This window comes from Panthera onca, chromosome B1 (assembly GCF_046562875.1).
Source record: "Panthera onca isolate mPanOnc1 chromosome B1, mPanOnc1 haplotype 2, whole genome shotgun sequence".
In the NCBI taxonomy this organism is placed as follows: domain Eukaryota; kingdom Metazoa; phylum Chordata; class Mammalia; order Carnivora; family Felidae; genus Panthera; species Panthera onca.
In genome coordinates, this window is record NC_138342.1 from 178,615,457 (window position 1) to 178,642,926 (window position 27,470).

Here is a 27,470-nt window from a genome sequence, read left to right on the forward strand (position 1 = left end):
CTGTTTATGGCGGCTCTACCCTACTCCTGGGGTTAGTGAGAGGGGAGCAGGTGTGTCTGGTTTCTTACTTCCCATTGCTGAACCACTGCTCCAACTAGTTAGAACTCCTAGAAGGGCCATACCTACAGGTCCCTTACACCCAGCCCAATCTCCTCTTTACCTCTTGATGGCTCAGCCTGGGCCTAGTTTGAATCTTCATATGCCTACTTGGATGTCCAAAAGTTCCCCAGAACTTTCTTCAGCGTAGCTCACCAGGCGCCTCATGATTGGGACCTGCCTATCTGTCCAGCTTCCTAGCCAGCCACCGCCTCGGGAGAAGCCTTCACTCCAGCAACTCTGGATTAACGGGAATTTCTTAAAACACACCTTGGCACCTTCATATGGTCTACTCTGTCTGGCTGGAATGTCCTACACACAGATAGCACGTCTTTTAAAAATTAGCTCAATATTATGGTGCCTGGGTAGCTCAGTCAGTTAAGCGTCTGACTTTGGTTCAGGTCATGATCTCATGGCTCGTAGGTTTGAGCCCCGCATCAGGCTCTGTGCTGACAGCTCAGAGCCTAGAGCCTGCTTCGGATTCTGTGTCTCCCTCTTTCTCTGCCCCTCCCCCATTCGCCCTTGCTCTCTGTCTCTCTCTCTCTCTCTCTCTCAAAAATAAATAAACATTAAAAAAAAAAATTAACTCAACATCATGACCTCTCTGAAGCCTGCCCTGATTGTGTCTATCCCTGGCCAATCCCTGTCTCCTCTTTGTGTCTAAGACATACTTGTGAGTTCCTCTATTGCATTTATCATACTGTATTATAATTGTTGGTTTGTGGGTCTGTTACCACTGCTGTAAATTGTAGGATATACCTCTTACATTATTTTGAATCTTCAGTGCTTGATGCCCCATCAAATTATGGAGCTTACTGCATGGGGAACTGTGTTTCATTTCTTAACAGTTCTTTTCTTCAAATCAATCAGAGCTGAGAACGAGTGCAGTATTAATATTAGCCAACTAAATTCATAAAGCACGTTACCTTTCATAAAACAACCTTTATTTTCTAGATCTGATCAGAAGGCTGAGGCATTAATTTAGAAAGTCAAAAATAAGAAAAAAAACCTTAACAGCAGAGCAATCATTAACAGCTGCTCAACGTGATTCAATATTTATTGTGTATCTCCTATATGCAAGACACTGGTTACTAAGATACTGGTTCATTGTCACTACATGTTGAATTTCAAAAAAAACCAGTGAAAATATGAAGTTTCAGAATGACTGCAGAATAGATCCCAATCGTAAGAGTTCAGCATTGCAAATTATATCACATAATTCTTCTGTCTTGTTTTCTTTACATGGGTTGAAATTTGGGGGTATAACCATAAATGCAAATCTCCTGGTAAGGTATGTATAAAAATATAAGATTTTTCTAGGCAGAATCTTGCAGATGCCAAAAAATTACCCGATAGAACTCTAGAGGCCCAGGAGCTGAAGTCCAGATTTCAGTTTCACGTATAAGGTTCAACTTCAGGATGACATCTATTCATTTCATGACACTGATGGATTAGTCAAGGTTCTCCAAAGGAACAGAACCAATAAGATGTACAAATGGAGATATTGATATAGATATGTGGAAGGAAGGAAGAGAATTCACAACTTGCTCTATATTTTTGTTCTTATCAGAGTCCTCCATGGATTGGACGACATCAGGCCACATTGACGAGGGTGGTCTTTACTCAGTCTACCGCTTCAAATGTGAGTATCTTCCAGAAACATCCTCACGGACACACCTAGAAATACTGTTTTATCAGCTATCTGGGCTTCTCTTAGTATCTCAAATGTGACACGTAGAACCTTGAGATTGTGACGTGAGCCGAAGTCAGATGCTTAACCGACTGAGCCACCCAGCAACCCTTACTATATATTGTATTTAATATTAATAAAATCTGGTAAGTTTGTATAATCCAACATATGTCCTATGCCTTTTTTATTCTAAGTATTTTATAGATTTTATTATTAAAATTTTTTTTATATTTACATTTCAGTTGCTTTTTTGCTTTCCTAAAGAGAAGATACTGTTGTATTTTTCCACCCATGCTAGCAAATTTTCTTACTAGTTTTAGTTTAACTTAGTGATTATTAAGTTTTCTGGATATAGCAGCATTGGTATACAAAATTTTTTCTTTCTTTTATGATACATTTTATTGTACATTGCTTTCCTGTCTTATAGGAATGGCTGCTGAATTTCACCGAAGGTTTTGAGCATATATTTCCAAATCATATGGATAATATAATATTAATCCTTTAATTGTTGAGGTAATTAATTATATTAAAGATTTCCTAATGATAAATGAACTTTGCCTTACCAAAATAAACTGTACTTGTTATTCAGTATTATGTTTTTTGAACTACTTGATATAATTTACCTTAATGTGTTTAGACTTTTAACCTCCACTTTCATATGCAATATGTCTGTTGTGAAGTGTTAAAATTACACAAACTTCATAAGATAAATTGGAGCTATTTCCATATTTTTCTTTGATCAGTAATAGTTTTAATAGCGGCTAAATTAGTTTTCCTTTAAAAGCAAACTAGATCTCAGTAAAAAAAAAAGAAATGCCTGAGCCTAATACTTAAAAAGAAAAAAAAAGCATCTATTGAGCTATAGTTTACAATAAAATGTCCTCATTTTAAGAGGACGGTCTAATGAGGTCTAACAAATGAACACACCTGTACAATGGCCGTCCCACACACGATCACCTCCAAAAGTTTCCTTTCATGCCTTTTCAGTCCCTGTCACCAGCCCCAGTCAACCAGTGGTCTGAATTCTATTGCTTAGTTTTCCTGCTCCAGACCTTCATATAAATGGAATCATACAATATGTACTCTTCTGCGCCAGTCTTTTTTCCTTAATACAATGGTGTGAGAATTATCCATGTTGTTGGACCTACCATAGTTTGTTCTTTTTTGTTGCTGAATAGTTTTCCACTGTGTGGACATACTTCACACACTGTTGATGCACTGTTGATAAATATCTGCATTAGTATAACTTGGGGCTAGAGGAAATAAAGCTGCTATAAAATTCATGTAAAAGTCTTTGTACGAACACATGTTTTCACTTCTCTTTGTTAAACAACTAGGAGAGGGATCACTGGGTCATATATTAAGTAGATGTTTAATTTTATAAGAAACTGCCAAATGGTTTTCCTAAACCAGTTGTTGTATTTTACACACTTCCCAGCAATGAAAGAAAGTTCTGGTTGCTCCGCATCCTGACTTGGTATTATCGAGTTGTTGTTTTTAAATTTTAGCTTGTAAAGCTGGGTCTACCTAATTTGTTCTCATTTGTATTCCTCTGACAATTTCAAGTATACAAATCTCTATAAGAAAAAAAAAAAGAGAGAGAAATCTCCTTAGGTATTATCGGCCAGCCATATATCTACTTTTGTGAGGTGACTGTTCAAACATTTGACCAGTTAAAAAATCTGGTCATTTTGCGTCTTATTATTGAGTTGTAAAAGCTCTTTACATATGGTGGATATGAGACCTTTCCTTTCTAAGATGGTCTATGGATACCAGTGGGCCTCCGAGGTCAAAACTATTTTTAAAAGAATATTTGCTTTTTTTGTTGTGTTGACATTTGCCCTGAGGGTAAATAGACAAACAAAAACCAGTGGTGGTAAAACCCCTGGCTCCTTACCGTGAATCAGGGTGGTGGCACCAAACCATACTAGTAGTCAGTTATTCCTCATTGCCACATACTTGTAGTTTAAAAATATGCCTTAAAGAAACACTTAAAAATGTACTTTGTGCAGTAAAAATTATTAATTTTATTATTTTAGCCTTGTAGTATATGGCTTTTAAATATTCTGTTACTAAATGGCAAGTTTGCACGAGGCCCTTCTGCTGCCCACCCGACTTAGAAGAGGCAAGCACCTGTGCAGTTGCCTGAGTTGCAAGCGTAACCAGTCACACTTCTCACTAAACGCCATTTTGTGATGATAAACATCTGTTTATTCAGACTTGGGTACTTGGCAACATGTTCCTCAGAAACGAATGGTGCATTTGTGTCACTTCAAGGAAAACAACTGACTGTATTTGTCGCCAATGATATAATTTGAGCTTTCAAGGGAGAATTACAATATTTGAAAATGTGAGTCCACCAACGGGAGCTTACTATCTTCTCAATAGTCAAAATCTTTCCGGATGATATCAGTAGTGATGTTAACAAATGTGATTTTTTTAAATGTTTATTTTATTTTTGAGAGAGACATAGAGCACGAGCAGGGGAGGGGCAGAGGGAGAGGGAGACACAGAATCCGAAACAGGCTCCAGGCTCTGAGCTGTCAGCACAGAGCCTGACATGGGGCTTGCACTCACGGACTTCGAGATCATGACCTGAGCCGAAGTTGGACGCTCAACCGACTAAGCCACCCAGGCGCCGCGACAAATGTGAGTTTTAAACTACTGTATGATAGGAACTGTCAACATTTGGACTATCAGCATAACTTAACGAGCCCATATTTTCCAAATGATTAGTGCACGGTGTTACAAAGTCATGCATGGGTGAAAGATCCATTCAAAGTATAAAATAGGCTGGTGGATTTTAATAAGAACAGTATGAAACGGTCACTCACATGGTTTCAGATTCCACACTGCAATTACCCTTTAAGAAATGACGATGCTTAAGACCATTTTGGTCTTCGTATCTACACCAATTTCCTAGGGCTGACATGGCAAACTACCAGCAACTGGGTTGCTTGGAAGAACAGAGATTTATTGCCTCACAGTTCTGGAGGCCAGGAGTTTGCGATCAAGGGGTCCACGCTCGCTCCGAAAGCTGTAGCAGAAAGGTCCATTCCTCTTCCAGCTTCTGGTAGCTTCAGGTGCTCCTTGGCTTGAGTAGCATAATTCCTATTTCTGCTGCCATCATCACATGGCCTTCTCCCTGTGTCTCTTCACACCGTCTTCTTCTCTAATGTCTGTGTCCACAGTTCTGTCTTACGAGGATTCCAGTCATATCGGATTAGGGCCCACTCTAATGCCCTCACCTGGACTTGAGTAAATCTGCATAGACCCTATTTCCAAATAAGGTCACATTCTGAGGTACTGGGAGCCAGGACCTATATTTTGTAGGAGGAAGATAATTACAATATCAAAGAAGAATATTGGGGCACCTGGGTGGCTCGGTTGAGCGTCCGACTTCAGCTCAGGTCATGATCTTGCGGTTCGGTTCATGAGTTCAAGCCCCGCCAACGAGCTCCCTGCTGTCAGTGTGGAGCCTGCTTGGGATTCTCTCTCTCCCTCTCTCTTTCAAAAATAAAAAATAAACATTAAAAAAAAAAAAAAAAAACAACCCAGAGAAGAACGTCTACATTTAGATATCCTTTGAAAAGACTGTTACTTCTTTTGCAGGCAACACATATCTGTGTGAGGCCAGATTTTCTTCATACCCTGCAACCAAAACAACAGTAAATCACAATTTACAGGTTCTGGGAATTCGAATTTACCTTTTTCAGGTGGTGTGTGTGTGGGAGGGGGCATCATTCTGCTCACCCACAGGCTGACAGAACAGATTGAAGACGTGAAATGTGGGGAGAGACAGAGGACCGTGGGACCACACATGTCACCAAGCAAGAATGAGTCAGAATACAAGGATTTAAAGCCAAATATAAATGCTACCGAAATTCTTACTTCTGTCACCCATGTCTATGGCTTTCTCAGCCTGTATGGGTTATTCAGAGCCGACGCTGACTGTTGCCTAACAATACAGCTGCCATTTACATCCACGTATAGCCTCATTTAGCTGAGATTCGAACCCAGGTCTACCACACTGCAATTCCAGCTTCTGACCACCGGCTTCGGTGCCTCTCTGGGAGGAAAACGCGTCTATATTCTTAAAACTCCGAGCTGCTCTATTGTGTCTCCGAATGCCATTAAGCATCCGATAGAATCTGGTTCCAAAGCAACAACATTTCAGCAGAAATCGTTATGATATCTTAGGAGGTTTTTGTTAAGCGCGGAAGGGTCCTTTTAAGCGGCTTATGCAATCAGAGCACACAACGAATTTAAAGAAAACTTCAGAGCATATGGCATTCCGGTATCTTCCAAGTGTGATTTGATGGGGCCAGCAGTGAACATGAAGAGAGGTATGATTTAAAAGAAAGCTGTTGGAGTACTGTGTTGCAAATAACATCTAAGAAGGCACTTTGCAATTCAGTTTTCTGTTTCTATTTTTTTTTTTTTCCTGGTGTTTTATTGCTGCCTTGCCCTTCCCAACGCTATAAATGTTCCTTGCCGGTTTTACATTCTAAATTCTAACTCCGCTGGCGTGTTCTCTCCAAGAATCTGACACTCATGTCCCCTGGTGTACTGGAAAGAAGGAATGCCACAGCTTAGTAAGGGGAAGGGAGGGTGCTCTATGGCTTTGCTAATGTGTCATCAGCTCTCATTATTTTTTATCCATCATCTCATCCCCGATGGCAGCATTTGGATAAAACGATCTCCAAATTCTCCCAGTCCTGTAAGTCTATGACCCTACAGAGATTATGTTGGACTCTGGCTTGGAGCCACCAGATCCACGTCCCCGTCCCGTTGTTTAGGAAAGTAATTCCACCCCTGCGGGGACACACACGGAAAGCGGTATGATGTTTCTCGGGGCTTTTGTGCTGTGACTCTGACCGCCGGCCAAGACGACTGACCCCTCCGCGCTGTCAGTACAGACCCCTCGCAGGAGGGCCTGGCTCTGGCCGGGGGGCGCTGGGAAGACAGGAGGCAGAGAGGGGGAAGTCCTCGCAGAGAAGGGCTCCCGAGCCCCGCGGCCGCCGTGCTGTCCTCAGTTTGCTGTTTCAAAGTGAGGTCTGAGGACCAGCAGCCAAGGCGTCACCTGACGATCATTCTGTTAGAGGCTCTCAGGCCCCCGCCCCACACCTCCGGGATCAGAGTCTGCCGAGTAAGATTTCTAGGTGATTCCTGTGCCCATAAGAGTTCTCGAACCCCGTAGTTAAGCGCGGCTGAGCAGTCCCACTTGGCCCCCGAGCGTGGCGGAGGCCAGGGCCCGAGGTAGCGGAGTGGCCGCTGTCCCGCTGCCGGAGGGGAGACCCCGCGGAGAGGCGGGCGCCGTCCTGCCCGCAGCCCGGCTGGGTCCCGGGCAGCGCCTCCCCGGGGGCCGGCCGCGGTGGTGCTCCCCACGCCCCCGCCGTCGTCATCCCCAATGAGCGGCGCGAGCGGAAGAAAGCCCGCCCCGGGCGCAGCCTGCGCTCCTCCCGCCAGCGGTCTCCTCCGGTGAGCGCGACTCCGGCCCCGAGGCGCCCTGTCCCCTCCCCGCCATGGGGCTCCGGGCGCTCCTTATGCTCCTGCCGCCGGTGCTGGCCGCGCTGGGCGGCCTCGCGGGCTCCGGGACCGGTGAGTGGGGTCGCGCGGCAGGGCGTCCTGGAAGGGACGGCAGCGTGCAGGGGTGGCGGGCTGCGAGGCGCTGCAGGGGCGGGAGGAGAGCTTGGGGCACCCTCGCTGGTGTGCGCGAAGCACCCCCCCCCCCCCGCCCCGCTCCTGCAGTGACCTTCCACAGAGGAGGGTGAAGTCCGGCATTCTGGAGGGGCCGCCGGCTGAGTCGCGGGGCCCCCTGCTTCTCTGCCCTTTCCTCCTTCCCCGCCTGCCCAGTGGGTGGAAGAGGAGGTGGGCACAGCGGTCAAACTCGGCGTCTTTCCTTCATCCCACCCCAAGCGTGTGGGAGCGAGCTCTCTGCACACTGAGTGCAGGGCGCACCTTCTTCTCCCCCCCTCCAATTCCCCCCACCCCTCTCCGTGTCGTGGCCAAGTGGGATCCGCTTTGCAGCCCTGGTCTCTGATGGGACCCTCGCTCAGGGTTCCCCAGGCAGCAGATTCAGCCTGGTGGAGGCCCGGGGCCTGGGGAAGAGGTAAGTCCCTCCGGAAACAGCACCCCCCCCCCCACCCCGGGGCGGGGGTGGAGTGGGGGGACGGGGCTTGGGCCGGAGGTGCGGTTAGGAAGCGACTTCCTGCAGCACTTGTTGGTACCTCTCGGTTTAGGCAGACCCCAAGGCAGAGGAGAGCTGAATCCGTGTCCCAGGGTGACTGAGACACCCACAGTTCCCAGATGGTGGCTGGCTGGGCGACTGGTTGGTGGCTTAGCCAGGTGTAGGAGGTGCCCAGCGTTTGTCAAACCGCCCGGCCTGCCGGCATGCTGATCTCTTGACAGGTCCTGGTTACTGGCCCTCATAGATTGAAGGCTGGTCATTTTAACTCGCGCAGACTCCTGGTCAAGGTGCTGTTAACTAGTTCGGAGGAGGTACCACTTAACTGAGTTCTCTGTCTTCCAGGAGGGATTCTCACCCACAAGATTTTTGCCTAACCTGGCAGAGCATCTCTGCAGGGATGAGAAGCCTTTGCTCTGGGTGGTCTTTTTGTACCACTCCTGGAGAACGTTTTAAGTTACTTGGGTTTTTTACTAAGCAGTGGTTACCAAGGCCCTCTGGCATGAAGACCTCTTTAGGATGTCCGTTTTAGAATAGCATGGGATCATTGTACTTTGTGTATTGACAGACTATGAGAAAGCTACCCTAAAATTAATATAGAAGTAAAAATATTAATAAGTGTCGTATTCATTCACAGCAAGCGTCTACATAAGTGAAAAGTAATGTTTTGAGATGCATCTGTAGATGTGTAGAATCTCGATGCACACATGGTCTCGAAACTGAGAAGCACCAGAGCACCGTATTGTTCAAGGTGTGACTCACCTGGCAGTATGAGTCTCTGAGAGCTGACTGAACCCCTAACTGGGATCCTTCTGGAAGGATCTGCTGGAAGAGGCAGCAAAAGAGTTAACACTTTATGACGATTTATATGGTGGGTATACTGTGCCAAGTGGCTTTGTGGTCGTTTCATCTCTGACTCTTCCTCTTCTGATCACTTATTTAGTAGTCTCCTTCTATAGACCAGAAAACCGAGATCCAAAGAGAGGAAGTGACTCTCCCAAGGTCCTATTGTTAGTAAGCGGTTTCACTGAAATGCCAACCTGTGTAGTCTGACAGCTGAGTCTGTGCTCCCATATTAGCGGTTGGTAACATCACTTGCTCTCAGTGGTTTGGGTTAAGCTAAGTAAGATTGCCTGGATGGTATGTGAGTCATCGGCAAAGTTGTTAGCTACCCATTAGTAACCAATACTTTCTAAATATTTCATTAAAATATTTTTTGCCAGTCAGCTTTAAAAAAAAACCATACCTTGAGTAGCTATGCTAAAATCGCTATGTTAGAGGGATACAAGTAAGACTATGAAATGGTCCCTTAACAAAGAAGCTGTGGTCTACACAACGACCTTCTGTTGTCAACTTCCATTACACAACTTTGCACCACTTTCCATTCCATATTGAAATTGTCCCAGGGAGTAGGACTGCACAGGGTTTTCAGTGCATCTTGCAGAGGCTTCTCGTATGGGCCATGTGGCTCATCTTTTCTAGGAACCAAAGGCTGGCTCTTTCTTTTTCAAAGTTATGACAGCATAATAAACTAAGTATAATCAGGCCTTCCTGGAGCCTCCCTCTGGGGACCACATTCTATAACAGGCTGATTTTTGACCATTAATCATTCAAGGTTGACAAACACAAGTTCATAACTTGAACAAAACTGAGAGTGTAAATCAATCTCCTGCAGATAACTGAAGACTTAACAAATGCTTATAACCAGCCTATGAGAGGCATTCTTATCAAGATAGTATGTAGGGACCCGCAATGCTAATCTAATTTTCGGATGTGTCTGCACATGCTTAAAAGTAAACTAGAGTGCCGTCTTTGAACTTGGACTTCTAAATGTGCAACTATTCATACTGATTGTTTAAGACGGAACCGGAGCGAAAGCAGTGCCTGTGTCTCTTTGAGCAGAGCGCACGCCAGCCCCTTATTCTAATGGGGACAGGCGATGGCAGTTCCCCAACTTTATACCACCTGAAGAACTATTTCCGATGTAGTAACGACTGCAGAAGTCATATGCGATTTTATGATACTGAATCCCCCCAAGTGTCTTCCTGAGTATGAGTTGACGGAAGGCCTTCTGAATGACCTCTTGACGGCAGCTTACCACGAAAAGGTGCTCCCTTGTAGCCAACGTAGCCAGGAACTCTCACGGATTTGCTTTTTTTCATCCAACGTAGACCAAGTGAGGTGCAACATGACGAGGCAAGCTGCCTGTGGGGAAAGGTGCATTCCCGTGGCCTGGCTCTGCAACGGAGAGCGAGAGTGCCCCGACGGAACTGATGAGCAGTGTGGTGAGCGGCCTCCCCGTGTCTGGACTCCTAGATGGGCCCTTGGGCTGTTGCCTGGCTGACGGTGCCAGGTTTGGTGGTTTTCCCTCTTAGGGGGTATCCGGAAATGTTGGGCCTTCTGGATTGTTGCAGGCTTTCAGTTGGTAAGCCTAGGGATGTAGGTGTTGGTAGCATTATTATCAAAATGAGTGTGGAGGGCTGGTTGGGATAGAAAACCCAGCAAAAGTCTGGCTTCTCGCCTTAAATTCTGGCTGAAGCATGTGGCAGTTCCTGAAACTGCAATCATACAGATTCCTGTATAGGAAACCTTGGCAGACCTCAGCGCACACAATTACTTGTAAATATATACAGTAAGTTAGTTCAGCTTTGCTTAGGGATTTTGTTCAACTAAAAGATATCTTTACAAATTGAGTATAAAGAAAACTACAAAACCAATAGAAGCCAAGTTAGCTACTTGGTAAATGTCTTCCTGAAATAAAGCTCAAACGGCTCTGTGCTAAGAGTGCTCCCAGCCCCAGAAGGGACACCTGAACACCTATAGATGAGGAGAGCCTCTTAACAGATGCCTCTCATCCTTGTGTGGTAAATATGGAGGGAAAAAATTCCTCATTAAAAGAGGAACTCCCCCCCACCCCGCAAAGAACTTGGAGAGCGCTGTACTCCTTTTCTGTACCCCACATGCACATTCCTGGACTGGTCACTTACTGTAACTAATTTAATGTGAAACCTTTGGTGTGAAAACCTGTAATAGGGCAGGTTAGAATTACATTTCATACTTGCATCAATGCCTTGTGCTCTGCTCCCCCATATACTTCACCCCACTTCTCCAGGTTTACTTGCCCAAAGGCATACTTCGAAGTATTTGAAGATCTAATTAAACCCCAAACTAACAGTCTCCAGGTTGTCTGAGTTCTTGATATAGTCTCAAACACCAAAGGGGTTTGAAGAAGTGAACTTGTAAAACTGTACTGTCCACTACAGTGGCCATTAGCCACACATGAAGATTTTTTTAAAGTTTATTTTGAGAGCGAGAGAGAGCATGAGAGAGTGAGTGAGTGCGGTAGGGGAAAAGGGAGAGAGAGAGAGAGAGAGAGAGAGAGAGAGAATCCCAAGCAGGTTCCACACTGTCAGTGTGGAGCCCGATGCAGGGCTTGAACTCACGAACTACAAGATCAGGACCTGAGCCAAAATCAAGAGTCGGATGCTTAACTGACTGAGCCACCCAGGTGTCCCCCACATGTGAAGATTTAAATTTATTTAAATAAATACAGTTCCTTTATCATACAAGTCACATTACAGTTGCTCCACAGCTACAGGAGACTGGTGACTACCATTTGGGGCAGCATAGGTCCAAAACACTCTTCTGTAGTCACAACAGGCTTTACCGGACAACTGTGTTCTAGAAGCATGTTGGGGAGCATAAGCTTTATCGGGCTGCTAGGTGATTACCCCTGAGGCCGGGGTACAATGTGTTCTTAAGGATAACCTGAAAAGGACAGGCAAGTTCAGGATTGACTCAGTGGCGAATCAGGAATTAATTATTCTTTTGCCAATGACAAGACTTAATATGAAACCCAAATTTAAAAGCTGCGTGTGCCCTGACAAACACCTCTTCCTTTCTGCCCCCGAATACCGCCCCTGGCCTGCAGAGGAAGTATGCAGTGGACATCCTCAGGCCTGGCAGTGTGATGACGGGAAATGTATTTCTATTAGCTGGCTCTGTGACGGTACCGGAGACTGCTTGGATGGCTCCGATGAGGTTAACTGTGGTACGTACAACTTCGTGTATCTTCACATGTATTCTCTGTGTCTGCGGCATCGAGGAACCTCCACAGGATTGAGCGTAACACACAAGTCACTAAACAGCCTCATGCCACACGGGCTCACTCCAGATATGGTCTCCGTTATTATAGGGGACGTTTTATCCACTTCTGTATTTTTGCAAAATGACCTAAAAGATTCTTGCCTCCGTTGCCTTTTTAAACTCCTCTGGGATGAACTTGAGTATACAAAGTTGGGGCCACACCGCTAATCACTACCATCCCTTTCAGTTCTGGGTTTTCTATAGACCAAATCCACGAGCAGACCATAAATACCTGAATAAACGAGCAATACCTATGGTCTGTAAGCAGACCATAAATACCTGAGTAAACCTGAATGAACAAGCAAGTTCAGGGGCGCTGCCCCCCCGAGCCCACTCCTGCCTTTGACAGAGATACCAACAGCATGTCCTGGCCGAAAAATCCAGTGTCCGGGAAATTCTCGGTGTCGTGATGCTTGGGAGCTCTGTGACGTGCACAAGGACTGCGGCGACGGGCTTGACGAAGCACCGTGCTCCCCGAACCGTTGCCTGGCCGGGCAGTGGCAGTGCAGGAACAAGGTGTGTGTCATGGATAGCTGGAAGTGCAACGGCGTCAATGACTGCGGTGACTCCTCCGATGAGGAAGCCTGTGGTGAGTCCCCCGCCCCGCCCACCTCCCCCGGCCTTGGCCTTTCGTTTAAAGGGGAAGGCTGTACCATGTGGGCCGCTTTCTGCAAGCTGCGTTTCATTCCTGTGACCGAGACTTCCATCCTATATCTAAAAACAGGATGTTTCCTAGCAATAACCGAGATTTAGTTATCCATGGAAACCTAAAGCAGTGCTCAAATAATAGCTCTGTGGTGGACGCTCTGAGCGTTGCCTCGAATGTTTCCACTACTCGACGTGGCCAATGCACAGAACACCCGAGCACCGGCTTATGAAGGCAGTCTCCTAACAGGTGCCTCCCGTCCTGGTGTAGTGAAGACGGGAGAGGAAAATTTCTCATTAAAAGAGGATTCCCCCCCCCCCCCCCAACTGCCCTGCCTTACAAAGCACTTGATGAGTATTACGTTCCTTTTCTCTACACCCTCCCCCCCACCGCCCCCAACAATGTGGTAGAAACTCCAGATTCTCAGTAAATCCCAATCCTACTTCAGTCTTTCCAGGATTAAATCTGCAGTATTGAATATATTCAGATTCTAACATTTTTGTAATGTTTAAACTGGCTTAAGAAGAGTCTTCCTTTAGGACGCGTGTTAACTCACTGTAACACCATTTCAATTGGAACTACTTAATGCTAATTGAATTCAAATTCAATATTCTTTCAGTCCAGTGCCCAAGTGGCATAACATCCTTGTTATCAAGTCTTAAGTCCCAGTTCCCTGAAAACCCTGCTTCAAATGACACAACATCCTTTCCTACCTAGACTTGCTTTGGGTTCTAGAAATACTGCGGCCACCTTACTGTAATAAGTGTTTCTATCACCCCTTCCCCCCAGTGCTGTCAGAAAAGAATGCTTTCCTGCCTCCACAGCTTCCTGTCCAGAAGGCACTGTGAGGTGTGATGAAGGGAAATGCATCCTGGAATCCCTGATGTGTGACGGGGAAGCAGACTGCGCAGATGGTACCGATGAGCCCGCTACATGCGGTGAGGACCCCGTTGCTGGGTTGGCCCGATGCAGGAGTGGGGAGGATCGGACCAAGTAAGCCAGTGCTGCTTGGTAATCATAGGGTCTACACTCTGGGAACGCGTGGACTAAAACACCTATTAATCCTTCAGTGACGGCTCCATCCCAGGTTACAGGTTCCAAGCCTTGGTTTTGGTCTCCCGAGTTTGAGCCAATGTTACTTGTGCCATGAAACTTTGAGAGTTCTTCTCCTGTTATGGCTTTAGGGAAATAGACTAGCTAAATACCCCAAACCACATGGCTCCTAAAATTCTGGAGTAACGCATACTTTGCTACTGAGAAGCACATCGTGTGTTCAAGACCATATGGTGAATTCTCTAAGGATTTAACTGAAGAAAGACTTAGGAAGACTTTCCTGGTGAGGATGGAAACTACTGAGGGAAGCAACTCAAACTTTTTTTTTTTTTTGAATGTTTACTTGTTTTTGAAAGAGCAAGAGCGGGGCAGGGGCAAAGAGAGGGGGACAGAGGATCAAAACGGGCTCCACACTGACAGCAGAGAACCTGATGTGGGGCTCAGACTCATGAACTGTGAGATCGTGACCTGAAGTCAGACGCTTAACTGACTGAGCGATTCAGGCGCCTCTCAAACTTTAATACCTTGCAGTTCTCACTATAAAAATCACTGTTGATTCAAGTTGTTGTGGAGGGAGAGGGGGCACCTGACCCCAGGCACTTTGTCATCTGTCTTATTTCCTCCTCAAATCTGGTATTAGATGTGTATAATGAAACCTCTTTAGTGCTGCTAAAGGCTGTGAAAGCAGCTTTCTACTAAAGGAACAAGTAAAATCGTAAAAGCATAAACAGTGGGACAAAGCACAGGCTTCTGGTCCTGTGTAGATAATTCACTGAAATTAATAAACTGCTATAAAGCTTCCTGAGGCAAGGGTCCTGACCACCCACATTTCTGGAGAAATTAAGGAAGAGGTTGCTGGCCCCTCTGTGGGCGGAACAATATGCCAACATTTGAAATTGTCCGGACTGTCCACCTAAAAATTCCTTTCCTCTGCTCCAAGTTTCCTAGCTTTCCCTGTCTTCTGGTCTTTTCCCAAAGCCTCCACATTCCTAGGTCAGGGAGCAGGGTCAAAACAGTCATATGGCCCTTACACAGTGTGGGGGTTTGTAACACAACGGTTTATGAAATGTTTGATCTGTACCGTGTTAAGCCGTCCTGACTGCTGCCCTGTCTCTACCAGGTAAAAACTGCTCTCTGGCCAACGGGGGCTGTGAGGGGCAGTGCAGGGACACATACTGGGGAGTCCAATGTTCGTGTGGAGCCGGGTGGCAATTACAGCCGGACGCTCAGAGCTGTGCAGGTCAGCATTCATTTGGCTCATCTTCAAAGTTTTTATTGCAGGATGATGGATATGATATAAAATACACCAACTTAATCATTAAGTGTATACTCCAGTGGCCTCAGCATGTGCAAACATCACCACTGTCCATCTCCAGAACTTTGTCATCCTCCCAACAGCAACTCTCCATACCTGTGACATAATAACTCTGTCCCCAATCCCTGGAAACCTCTATCGGCTTCCTGTCTCTATGAATTGGCCTGTTCTAGTCCTGCATCTAAATATGATCATGTGGTAAATGTCCTTGTGTGTCTGGCTTATTTCACTTAGCATGTTGTTAAGGTTCATCCATGTCCTAGCATGTGTCAGAATCTTTTTTTTTTTAAGTTTATTTTGAGAGCGAACATGAGTGGGGGAGGGGTAGAGAGCGAGAGAGAGAGTAGGGGAGAGAGAGAATCCCAAGCAGGCTCTGTGCTGTCCATGCAGAGCCCGATGTGGGGCCTGATCTCACAAATGGTGAGATCATGACATGAGCTAAAACCAAGAGTCGGGCACTTAACTGAGCCACCCAGGCCCCCCAAAACCTTAAGTCCAAATAATATTTCATTGTGTGTATATGTCTCATTTTGTTTATCCATCTGTTGATGGACACTTCCACGGTTTCTACCTTTTGGCGATTGTGGACAATGCTACGAACATTGGTGTGCAGATGTCTGAATCCCTGCTTTCAATACTCTTGGGTATATGTCAGAAGTGGAATCGTTGTATCATGTGGTCAAGTCTGTTTAACTTGAGGAACCATCCAACTATTTTCCACAGGGGCGGCCCATTTGATTTTTCCCACCAGCAGTGCACAAGTCTTTGTTTTTCCACATCTTACCATTCATTCTGAATCAGCAACACCCCCAAGAATGTTGTTAGGGCAACCTAGATCCATCTTCTGGGGTCTCTATATTGATGTTTCTGCTGAATTACACTTATGTGGATGGCAGTTCAACAGAGGCAGGGACTGTCTGTCCCAGCACCCAGTGCAGTGGTTTCCACATAATACGTGTCCAGTGAGCGTCTGAAAAGTAGCTCAAAGGAACAAAAATACTCAAGGGATTGCTCCTTGGTCATCTCTGACTTACAACTGTCTCTCATTAGATCTAGATGAGTGCTCCAAGGCCTACAGTCCTTGTGGCCAGCTGTGTCACAACACACCAGGCTCTTACTCCTGTGAATGTATTCAAGGTCACCAGCTCTACAATGGTACCAGTTGTCGAGTTACAGGTGAGCTCTGAGACCCTAAGTAAAGCCTAGCTCTTGCTGTGCCCTTAGCAGTAATTATAGATAGAAATACTATGGGTGATTCCCTTTAGGGTCTAGTATTAGAGAAGACTTTATTCTTTCCATAAAGAAGCTGCTATGACAACATTCCTTGGCCAATTTGAGTTTCAGTTGCTATTAAGTGTCTTTAAAATGACGTATCCTCTAGGCTATACACCTAGGGGCTCCAGGGACCCCACTGATAAAATCTTAACTGGGCCTGTGTTTCTTTAAGGATGGGACAGTTCATTTATTTGGCTTCTGTGTATGAGGCATAGAGAGGACGTCCGTTTAGGGTTGGGGGAAGGGCTGAATCTGAAATCAAATGGGCCAAGAGATTCCAAAGATTAGTTTGAATGTGTTGGAGTTTAGAGGAGGAATTAAGACTTAAGGTGGTCCCCTAGATCTCCTCTGGACACTCCTGAGTCCAGACTTCAGGGTAAGTGCATTTCAGCAGAGACAGCTTCTTTGGTTAAAGAGAATGGCATGAAAGTAAGTTTCAAAGGAATGTGTCACTACTCCTTTTCCAATTCTATTACAGATGATGCTGTTAAAATTCTTATAGCAGCAGATCGAGAACTTGGTGTCCTGGATCGAAGAACAGGCATCTACGAACCTCTTGTACCTATAAAATCGAGGCCTACTTCCGTTGCATATGATCTTGAGAGAAGCATGTACTTTTGGGTGGACGGAATCTTAAATGTGTTTGTCCTTGGGAAGCCAAACTCAGTTCTTCTCTATCCAGGTATATTTCTTGACGTGAAGAACCCTATAGCTTCTTAAAGCCACATCAACAGAGTATAAGCAGCCTGTGTTACTCATCTGGACATCTTCTGTGACTTCCTTGGGAATCATGAGAGTTTGTACAGTCCCGATTTGAGATAAGACTATCTAATTTGGCTCCATGGGAGCTTTGGTAGAGTCCAACTGGAGAATGAAGTCACTGTTAAGTAGTCCAGAAAGTTTGGGGATGTGGGCTCAGGCCAAGGTTTGTCTCCACTCTATTACTAGGTATGTGACTTTGAGCAAGTTGCTAACTCCTTTGAACCACCGTCTGTAAGATGAAGGGAATAGCACTTGCTTCATTGGGTAAGTGTGGGGGTTAAACCAGAGTTGGTACATGTGCGGAAGTGCTTAGCATTGTCCTGGGTGCCCAGAAATCCTCTGCGAGTGGTTAAGAGGTACAGTTCCTAACAATGCACCTGAGACTTCTGTAATAGATAGTGCCCCAAACTGAGGTTGCATTCTCTTCGATTTCTTGGTTATGTTTCTGCTAAGATCTTTCTCTTTCCCTGCTGCACACTGCATATTGGACATAGCACATCTCTGGCCCTCCTTCCCTGTGTCCTATTTGCCTCATTGTGTAGCTTGAAATCAGAACATGTAGACAAGTTCGGTCCAAATCTGTGGGAACAGAACACTGTCTCCTGTATCCCCAGAACTTAAAACGGTGAACAGTGTCTCTTTGGACTGGTTCACGGGACAGTTGTATTGGGCGAGCAGCTTCGCAAGGGTCATCTGTGCTGGTTTAAGTGATGGCAGAGGCTACGTCAAAATCTTGGAAAAGGATCTGGTGCCAGAGCAGCTCATCGTGTTTCCCACAAAGAAGTAAGTAGTGTTTCTTTGAGACTATATCCCAAATCATTGGTTATCTTAGAAGTTTAAGTTGATAAGAGAACACTTCAACTTTTTCAACCTATTTGCTCCAAAAAAAAAAATCTTGAGTTTAAAGCCTAAATCGAATGTTATGAGGCCCAACTTTTCAGTCTATTGAGTCTGAGGGCAGAAATCTCCTGCATTCTTAGCAGTGTGGTGATCTGGGACCTGTACAAGAGAGCTAAGGGGACCTGGCTGTTCAGTGGAGGGGACTGTTAACATCTTGCCCCTTTTACTTTTCTCAGGTCCTTGTATTGGGTAAATCGTGGTGAGAAAGGCATGAGAACTATTGAGACTGCAGGGATGGATGGCTCGGATAGGAAGGTGCTCGCAGCTGTAAACATGGAGGAGCCTGTAGGACTGACACTCGACCACGTGACTGGCAGGCTTTACTGGATCAGTGACTATAAAGAGGTACTGGAAATAGGTCCGGGAGAGAAGATAAACCGTTAAACCTGGGTCTTGGTATGACTGTGGGTAACTGCGAAGTTCTCTTTGGTCTTGCATCGACACTGTGAAATACTTCTGGCTGTGAAAACGGAGAGAAGCGAGCTAGGATTGCACAGTATCTTTAGGTAGAGTCTGACGATAACAACATAGGTTGGGAGACTTGGTGTGACTTCCTTTTTTTTTTTTCCTTAGGTTTATTGAAAAGAGAGAGAGGGAATGGGGAGGGGCAGAGAGAGTGGCGGAGAGAGAATCCCAAGCAGGCTCCATGCTCAGTGCGGTGTCTGATGCAGGGCTTGGTCCCATGACCGTGAGATCACGATCTGAGCTGAAATCAAGAGTCACTTAACCAACTGAGCCACCCAGGTGCCCCTATTGTGACTTTCTTAAATACTGCAGTCAAACTTGGCACTGGTAGTATAGGGCATATTCTGTGTCATGCCTAGGATGTAAAACCTTTTAAGATGGCAGACCACCTCCTTGAAATAACATAGTTAAGTACTTAGTACTTACTTATATTCCTATTTCGAGGTCTTAATATTACAGTTTGTATAATGTCATTTTTGGAAGCATCAAACTGACCAATATGACACGGTGGCCAAAAGCATAGGCTTAGGAGTCATTTTTTTTTAGACGTCAATTTTTTTTTTTTTTAAGTAATCTCAACACCCAGTGTATGGCCCAATCCTGAGATCAAGAGTTTCATGCTGTACCAACCGAGCCAGCCAGGTGCCCTGGGGAATCATATTTTTAAGCCTATCACATCAGCTGTGATTTTGGCAATTTATGGCACCTCTTTGGGCTCCTGTTGCCCTCTCTGAAAACAGCTAAAATGTTTTTCTTCAAAAGACAATTGGAAAATGTAGGGAAAGAACTTGGCACAACGTTTGGATGCAGACAATATGTTGTACAAGTAACTATTGTAACTTATCTGTGACCCGGTTTGTGCAAGATGCAGTTGCACCACTGGGTTTGGCGTTACCTTCCGTGAATCCTAAGATGATTTCATCTCTGTCAAGTTGATAGCTCATGAAGATGTTAATCAGTGTGCATGAAAGAGGTGCACTGACCTCGGCATCTCTTGCTAACGGTACACTGCTCTCATGACTCTAACCCTTTAGTCCATAGAGACGGTAAACGTGGACGGCAGTGGGAGGCACACCTTTCCTGAGATCTTCTTGGAAGGTGACAATCCAATAGGACTAGCTGTATTTGAGAACTCTTTCTTCTGGGCAAATAAAATACGGCTGTTTCGCACTTCACCCCACACCCCAAAGGAGAGAGTGGTGCTGCTGAATGCTTCCATATCTGCTTTCTCTGTCCTGCACAAATCCCAGCAGCCCAAGGGTATGTCAAGGACTTGCTTTTGAAATGCTAATGCATCAGAATGTACACTAAACAGAAATGGCCTAAATTACTACCTTGGTCTGCTCTTGGAACTTGCTACTTTTTTAGGCAGGGAAAATGTTCTGGGTATTATTCCAGAATTCTATAGGACTTCTAAATAAGAGAAAATGAGCAAAATCCTTTTCTGGGAAACTCCTTCTAAGCATGTACCTTGTGGTTTGTCCAAGTCCAATGTAGTAACCAGATTCTTGAAGTCTGAAATACATGAAACGGGGTAATAAGCTATTCACATAAGGGCTACAATAGCTTACTCACAGACACGTTAGTTGTCGTTGACCTTAAAGTTTTATGCTCTTGATAGAAAGTTGAAGAAAGCCCAGTATCCCATTTATAGAAGAGTAGGAGTTAAAAACTTTTGTCAATCGGCAATTATATGTCAGATTCAACTCAGATAATGGTTCTTACTGTGTCTGAGAGACTAACCAAAGTAGAGAACTTAGACTACTATTTACTTCTAAAGGAGTCTTCCTATAAGCGAACTAGGCAGCATTTTGCCTTAACTCTGGGGGGAGAAGATGCTGGTGGTTGAAGCTTTATTGGCTTGAGCTTAACATGGATAAGTAATTGCCAGTATCTGAAAGGGGATTGTGGGAGTTTAAAGGTCAGCATGCCTAACCTAGAAGGAAACAAGGATACTGGGATTCCTCTTAAGGCAAAACTAACTTAATTCCCCTTGAGTCTTCAGTTTTGAACTAGTATATGGAGAATTCTGAAATTGTATCTAATCTATTTCTCTTTTACAACAGGCAGATACCCAGAATGTGCTCCAGGCTCTTGTAGCCACTTATGTCTCCTGTCCCCCATCCATCCCAAGGGCTATAAGTGTGTTTGTCCAGAGGGAATGTTTCTTTTACCTTCTGGTACATGTAGTGGTAAGTATGCTGGGTGAAATGGTTTTGGCTCTGGGAGTCACATTCCATGGTAGGCCTGGAAATAACGTGGCTTCCATTTTGGGATCAATCACTTTTGCACTGACAACCTTACTGTGGTTAAGTTTCACTCTCAAAGATCTTGATTAGTTTTTTAAGTTGTGTTAAAAGTCCATAACCTAGAACTTCCTATTTTAACCACTTCTAAGTGTACAGTTCAGTAGCATTAGGTACGTTCATATTTTTCTGCAGCCATCACTACCATCCATCTCCAGAACGTTTTCATCTTCCTACACTGAAATTTTGTACCCATTTAACAATAACTCCCCCTTCCTCTCCTCCTCTGCCTGCCCCTGGACGACCATTCTACCTTCGGTCCGTATGAATTTGACTATTTGAGGAACCTCATTAAGTGGAATCATACAGTATTTTCCCTTTCGTTGCTGGCTTATTTCACTTAGCATAATACCTTTGAGGTTCATACATGTTGTAATAGGTGTTAGAATTAAAAAAAAATTTTTTTTAGTGTTTGTTTATTTTTGAAGGAGAAAGCGTGAGCAGGGTAGGGGCAGAGAGAGAGAGAGAGAGAGAGAGAGCGAGCGTGAGAGAGGGAGACACAAAATCCCAAGCGGGCTCCAGGCTCGGAGCTGTTAGCACAAAGCCTGATGCAGGGCTCGAACTCACGAGCCATGAGATCATGAGCCGAACTGAAGTCAGACGCTTAGCCACCCAGGTGCCCCCAGAATTTCTTTTTAAGGCTGGATAACAATCCATTTTATCTGTACTACATTTGGTTTATCCATTCATCAATCTGTGGATATTTGGGCTTGATTGATTTTTAAACTAGAAAAACATAGTTTACACCATTCAGTTTTACCAGAAAATTTAAGTTGTATAAGAAAAGTAATCCTCCATAGTCTTATAACTATTATATGTTCTGGCTTCTGTTTGTGAGCAGAGAGTCTATGTCAATATTGTTAACGTAAAGTCTTCCTGCTGGTTTTGTCTTTGAAATATTAAGGCTACATGCTCCATTGAACCCCTCTATCCAAGTTACTTTTTCCTAAAGAACATTGAGGCTTTAAGAAGAAGACATGGTGGGGGCACCTGGGTGGCTCAATCGGTTGAGCATCCGACTTCAGCTCCAGGTCATGATCTCATGGTCCGTGAGTTCAGGCCCTGCATCGGGGTCTGTGCTGACAGCTCAGAGCCTGGAGCCTGCTTCGGATTCTCTGTCTCCCTCTCTCCCTGCCCTTCCCCCACTTGCGATCTCTCTCTCTGCCTCTCAAAAATAAAGAAAACTAATAAAAATTAAAAAAAATGCTATAAGTATGTTCACGTTCTAACTACCTTTAAAGAACACAATTCTCAGGGGTAGCCACTGAATGCACTCATGGTGTATATAATACACTATTGTGCCAGACTCAGGACTTGAGCTTAAATCGTACCTTGAACATTATATATCCAGTTAAGTTCCCAAGTAACTTTTCTTTAAGTGGGCAATTGAATTTAAAATTCTTTCTACTGAGACTTGAGTGCCACAAGCAATGATTCGAGGACATTACTGAATGAAATGGGGCACCACCCCAACCCTAATCCTCCTGCTTCTGTGTGAACCTTTCAGCAGAAAATCCAAAGGGTTTGTGCCTTGGGAAAGCTGATCAGCACTTCATTTGCCCAAATGGCTCCCTTCTCTAAGAAAGCTAGGGCATTTGGGTTGTATGTGTGCCTCAGAAGCGAACTTGGTAAGACCCCTTTCTAGGTGTACCTCAGCTGGAGGGATTGCTCAAGAAGGGAGCATTTGGGCATACCTAGCAAATGGCCAAACAGTAAATCTCCTCTTTCCCTTGGTAGAGTTAAAGGTGGTGTTTTCTTCTGGCAAACGTCTCTACTTGTTGAAAGTTGGTTTTATGGGAACTGCTATAGAGCGAACCCTGGTTCAAGAGCATCCTAGGAACATCTATTTACTGGATATTGACTGGAAAAGAAACCTCATCTACTGGACAAATGCCCAGGGACGTCTGTTCTTCTCAACTGGCTATTCGGGAGAAAAGCGAGAGATTTGGACAGAGCGGACAGGTAAGTTGGGTGGCTATTTTGGCTTTTTCCCTTTATTTTCTGGCTCTAAAATTAAGTAGAGCCAAAAAAAAAAAAAAAAAAAAAAAAAAGGTACCTATTCCTGATCTGAATCCATCTTAATGCCAAAGAATATTTTTTATTTTTAGTGTTTGTTTTTGAGAGACAGACAGAGTGAGAGCAGGGGAGGGGCAGAGAGAGAGAGAGAGAGGGAGACACAGAATCTGAAGCAGCCTCCAGTCTCTGAGCTGTCAGCACAGAGCCCGACGCGGGGCTCGAACCCACGAACTGTGAGATCATGACCTGAGCAAGTCGACGCTCAACCAACTGAGCCACCCAGGCACCTCCAAAAGAATGGTTTTAAACTAACTTACATATGAAGTATCAGAGTTACCCTTATGCTTAGGAGAGCTGTGCAGACTGTTAAAAGGCTACCATGATTTGGCAAATCCTGGGGTCAGTGGTAAGTTTTTTGAGATTCTATTTTCCTGGCCTTAAGTTTGGGTAGGACAGAAATAGACCTCAAATCCTTCAGTTTTGCAATGCAGATTTTTTTCTTGCACTAATTTAGAAGTGATTTGCAATGCAGATTTCTGAGAGAACTAGCAAGATATTTTCTTACCAGGGTAATATATACTTTCTCTTCTCTCCCACTCCTGGGTGCTACACCCCAAGCTTAGTGCCCTGTGCTCTGCCTAACGGCAAACATCTACTTTATAAAAAGGAACTGAGGCTAGAGCTCTAGGGTGAGTAATTTGATTTCCGGATGTTCCCTGCATACTGTAAGTACCAACAATAAGCTTTACTACAAGCAGTGCTGTCCTGAAAGACGTGCTCCCGGGACGTCCTTCAGAGCAGTGGACTCTGCTGAGTCCTGAGGGCAAGCACAGTGCCTGGTGCCTTGCAACTTCCGGTACCTGCCCTGGAGAACTTTCAGTTAAAAGTGAAGCGGGCAGTGATCTTGCAATACAGCTGATGGCTGTCTGAGGAAACTTGTGGCCTTAAATTTCTTCCCATTTAATTAAAAATGCCACCTTTGCTCCACTGGCTAATCTTAGCTAATAGGTTTCAGTGTTACAATGATTATATCAAGGAATTTTAGGAGACTGGCAGTTTCACTTGAGCTGGGTTCTCGTGTGGAATACTGAGTCCTTGGGGTAGGTGGCTCTGAAATAATAGGAAAAAAATACACATATCTGACCCTGGTTACTGGCACAGAGCTTTGTAACCTCCTGAGTGATAGCTCTGACACAGAGCTCCTAGGTCCTTTGGGGTTTCCTGGGCGAGAGGAATAGCTTTGGCTTGAATGAGCCAACAATGCAAAATTGAATTTAAGGTCCATTTCCACGACTTAGGGCCAGAAAAACTTTAAAACCCTTATCACTGACCCTGGGAGGCTGTTAACCAGAAAGACCAAGCCATGACCAGAAGCTTAGACCTCTCAGCCCTACTCCCCATTCTCCGGAGAGGGGAGGGTGGTCTGGAAATGGAATTGGTGCTCAGTCATGTCTATGTGATGAAGCCTCCACCAGTGTGCCGGAAGGGAGGCAAACCTCAGGTCCATGGGAACAGAAGCTCCTGCTTGTGGGCCCTTCAGATGTGGCCCTGTGAATCTCTTCACCTGGCTGTTCATTTGTATCCTGTATGCGCTAAACCAGTAAGTGTGTTTCCCTCAGTTCTGTGAGCCATTTGGCAAGTGATCAAATTTGAGGGGGTTGTGGGAACCCTGATTTAAGGCCATTGGCTCAGAGTCCGGGGACAACCTGTACTTATGGTTGGCATCAGAAGTGGGGGCAGTATTGGGACGGAGCCCTTACCCTGCGGGGTCTGATGCCAACTGCAGGTAGATGGTGTCAGAACTGAATTAAAAACATTTTTTAAGAATGTCTTACAATTTAAGTTTATTTATATTTTGAGAGAATGTGGGTGGGGGAGAGGCAGAGAGAGAGGGAGAGAAAGAGAATCTCAAGCAGGCTCCTCAACACTGTCAGCACAGAGCCCGATGTGGGACCTGATTCCACAAAACTGTGAGATCGTGACCTGAGCCGAAACCAAGAGTCGGACACTCAACCGACTGAGACACCCCCAAGCGCCCCTGAATTGTAGGACGTTCTCGTGTTGCAGAATTGCTTGGCGTCGGGAAACCCCACATGTATCTGGAGAACAGGGGTATGTTTTTCGTGTATGATGGCTGAAAGCTTGACAAAGCCAGGCAGGCCATTCACAGCAGGGAAAGGGCTGGTTACCTCCAGGACGCCTCACAACCCAGCTTCCAGCTTATCCTCACATCAAAGTATACTAACATCAGTATTTTCTCTTGAATGCGTTAATCCTGTCCTACTGAGAAGCAAAGCTGGTAAATACAGTTGAGATTGCTAATAAAAAAAATGGGAGGGCTTCAAATCCTCTTTCAGGAAAGAGTGTGTGTCTTTAAGAACCTATGTAGAATCACTCAAAGAACATTCTGTGGTCCTGGCAACTGGACACTCAACCTTGAATCTGCACGGCACCACTTGAAACTCATGCCAGAGAGAGCGCATCTCCTGTGCAGACGTCAGAGCCCGACAGAGAAGAGCGAAGCTGGACCGGGTGTGGCCAGTCTGTTCTTGCTAACTGGCCAACCTTAAGTCCCTTCTTTCCTGGAGTGAGACTTAAGGAACATGGGGACAATTCTATGCCAGTTTCTCCTCATGAAAACATGAGGAATAAGGGTGCCTGGGTAGCTTAGTCAGTTCAGTGTCCAACTCTTGATTTTGGCTCAGGTCATGATCTCACAGTTTGTGACTGGGAGCCCTGCGTCAGACTCTGTGCCCGACAGCACAGAGCCTCCTTGGGATATTCTCTCTCTCTCTCTCTCTCTCTCTCTCTCTGCCCCCTCTCCTTCCCCCCTCTAAATATAAATAAATAAACTTAAGAAAAGAAAACGTGAGGAATATTAAGATATGCTCCTACCCTAACACCCAGGAAGTGGGAAAAACTAACACACGTTAAGCCTGTGGGTACTGGCTTCCCCATTCTGGTATCACGCCCCAGTTCCATGCCTTGTCTGTTTCTCAACCTTCCTGGTAGTTAACATTTGAGTTCTTTTTTTAAAAAAATTTTTTAACGTTTATTCATTTTTGAGAGACAGTGGGTGAGCAGGGAGGGGGAGAGAGAGAGGGAGACACAGCATCTGAAGCAGGTTCCAGGCTCTGAACTGTCAGCACAGAGCCTGACGTGGGGCTTGTACTCACGAACCTTGAGATCATGACCAGAGCCAAAGTTGGACGCTTAACTGACTGAGCCACCCAGGAGTCCTAACAATTGAGTTCTTATATATATCCCAGCACACCACTGGATATTATATTAAGAACCAGCTTTCTGGAGGTTGGGGGATATGTTCATATATATATTATATATGTTTCTAATAAAGCTGACTGGCATAAAGGATGTGACATTATTTACAAATAATAAAATAGACGACATTCTTTACTGTAAATTTCATATAGCCACACGATTTTCAGATTGGCTACAGATTCAAGAACTCAGAATAAAAAAAGCAGTTTATAGTTGCAATTCAATCAAGATTTAACACAATCCAACTGTGAATAAATGCTTGATTGCTATCTGATTTGGCAAAGATGTCGATGCCATCGTTGAGTGAATATAGTCCTACTGCAGTGTTGTTTGCTACGTGTTTCTATAAACAAGTGAAAAGTGTAGCAATGGAGACTAATTGGAATTAGTTTATTGACACAAAGGACTTATGTGTGGAATTGGATAATAGTTTTCAAGGACTAGAAAAATATCTTCCCAATTTTTGTGGTATTTAAAAGGTAATGGCTGTAGATGTGACACATGTAAGTTTAATTTGCAATATTAGCATCTTTCTCCGCTACTTCAGCCCAGACCAGGGGTTTTCAACCTCTTCCTCTGAAAGGCCAGTTGTATCTGAAAAGATACAACAGTAGAATGCCCAACCAGCCGAAAACATGTACTGTAGAATGACCATGGTGTGCTCCACCAAATTTTATGAAAACAGACTGCAGGCTGGAATCCGCCCAAGGGCCGTTGTTTGTCAGTCCCTGGACTAGAAAACAAAACCTAACACAAAGCCCTGATGTGCAGCGTTTGCCAATTTCTCTGCTTGAAAATACTCCCACGGTGCCAGATTTCAAGCTACCAATGTGATGTCTCTTAACCCCGGTGTGCAGTAACAAAACACGGGAAAATAAGTGATGAGTGTTTTAGTTTTGTTTCAAATACAAGCAGGCTTATGTAATTTAGTTTCAATAATGACCTTACCGGACAGCAAATTTGCAGCATCCCTGAATTTAACAACTGGCGGTTACAGGCTCGTGCAAACTAGCTCCGGCACAGCGCTAGAAAATACCCGACACAGTGGGGCACCTGCATGGTCCGGTTGGTTGAGTATCTGACTTCAACTCAGGTCATGATCTCACTGTTCTTCGGTTCGAGCCCCACATCTGGCTTGCTGCTGTCAGCCTGTCAGTGCAGAGCCCGCTTCTGATCCTCTGTCTTCCTCTCTCTGCCCCTCACCTGCTTGCCCTCTCCCAAAAATAAATACCTTAAAAAAATAATAAAATACTGGACACTGTCCTAAGCTTTATGCATACTAACTCTAATCCTCAACACTGAGAGAAGCAGTGTCCCTACCATGCATTTGTGGA

At 44.9% G+C, this 27,470-nt stretch overlaps 2 protein-coding genes across 10 annotated transcripts in view; one reads left to right on the forward strand and one right to left on the reverse strand.

Moving 5' to 3' along the window:
- Positions 1-7,397: 7,397 nt before the first annotated feature.
- Positions 7,398-27,470, forward strand: part of LOC132691609 (low-density lipoprotein receptor-related protein 2-like) — a 43,661-nt gene continuing 23,588 nt past the window's right edge. For 3 of the 5 annotated variants that reach the window (XM_060653121.3, XM_060653118.3, XM_060653125.3), the window contains exons 1-12: positions 7,398-10,258; positions 11,905-12,024; positions 12,469-12,708; positions 13,590-13,703; positions 14,939-15,058; positions 16,184-16,309; positions 16,887-17,090; positions 17,785-17,953; positions 18,247-18,415; positions 19,570-19,795; positions 20,602-20,727; positions 22,579-22,803. In XM_060653121.3, coding sequence (XP_060509104.3) covers positions 9,991-10,258; positions 11,905-12,024; positions 12,469-12,708; positions 13,590-13,703; positions 14,939-15,058; positions 16,184-16,309; positions 16,887-17,090; positions 17,785-17,953; positions 18,247-18,415; positions 19,570-19,795; positions 20,602-20,727; positions 22,579-22,803 — 2,107 coding nt within the window. In that variant the 5' untranslated portion in view covers positions 7,398-9,990. The other 2 variants (XM_060653124.3, XM_060653126.3) reach the window with 2 other exon arrangements.
- The window catches only part of LOC144616102 (uncharacterized), an 88,924-nt gene continuing 81,261 nt past the window's right edge, over positions 19,808-27,470 (reverse strand). For all 5 annotated transcript variants that reach the window (XR_014137644.1, XM_078445405.2, XM_078445404.2 and 2 more), the window contains one exon: positions 19,808-20,050. The gene's annotated coding sequence lies outside the window, so the exon portion shown is untranslated. The remainder of the gene's footprint in view (positions 20,051-27,470) is intronic.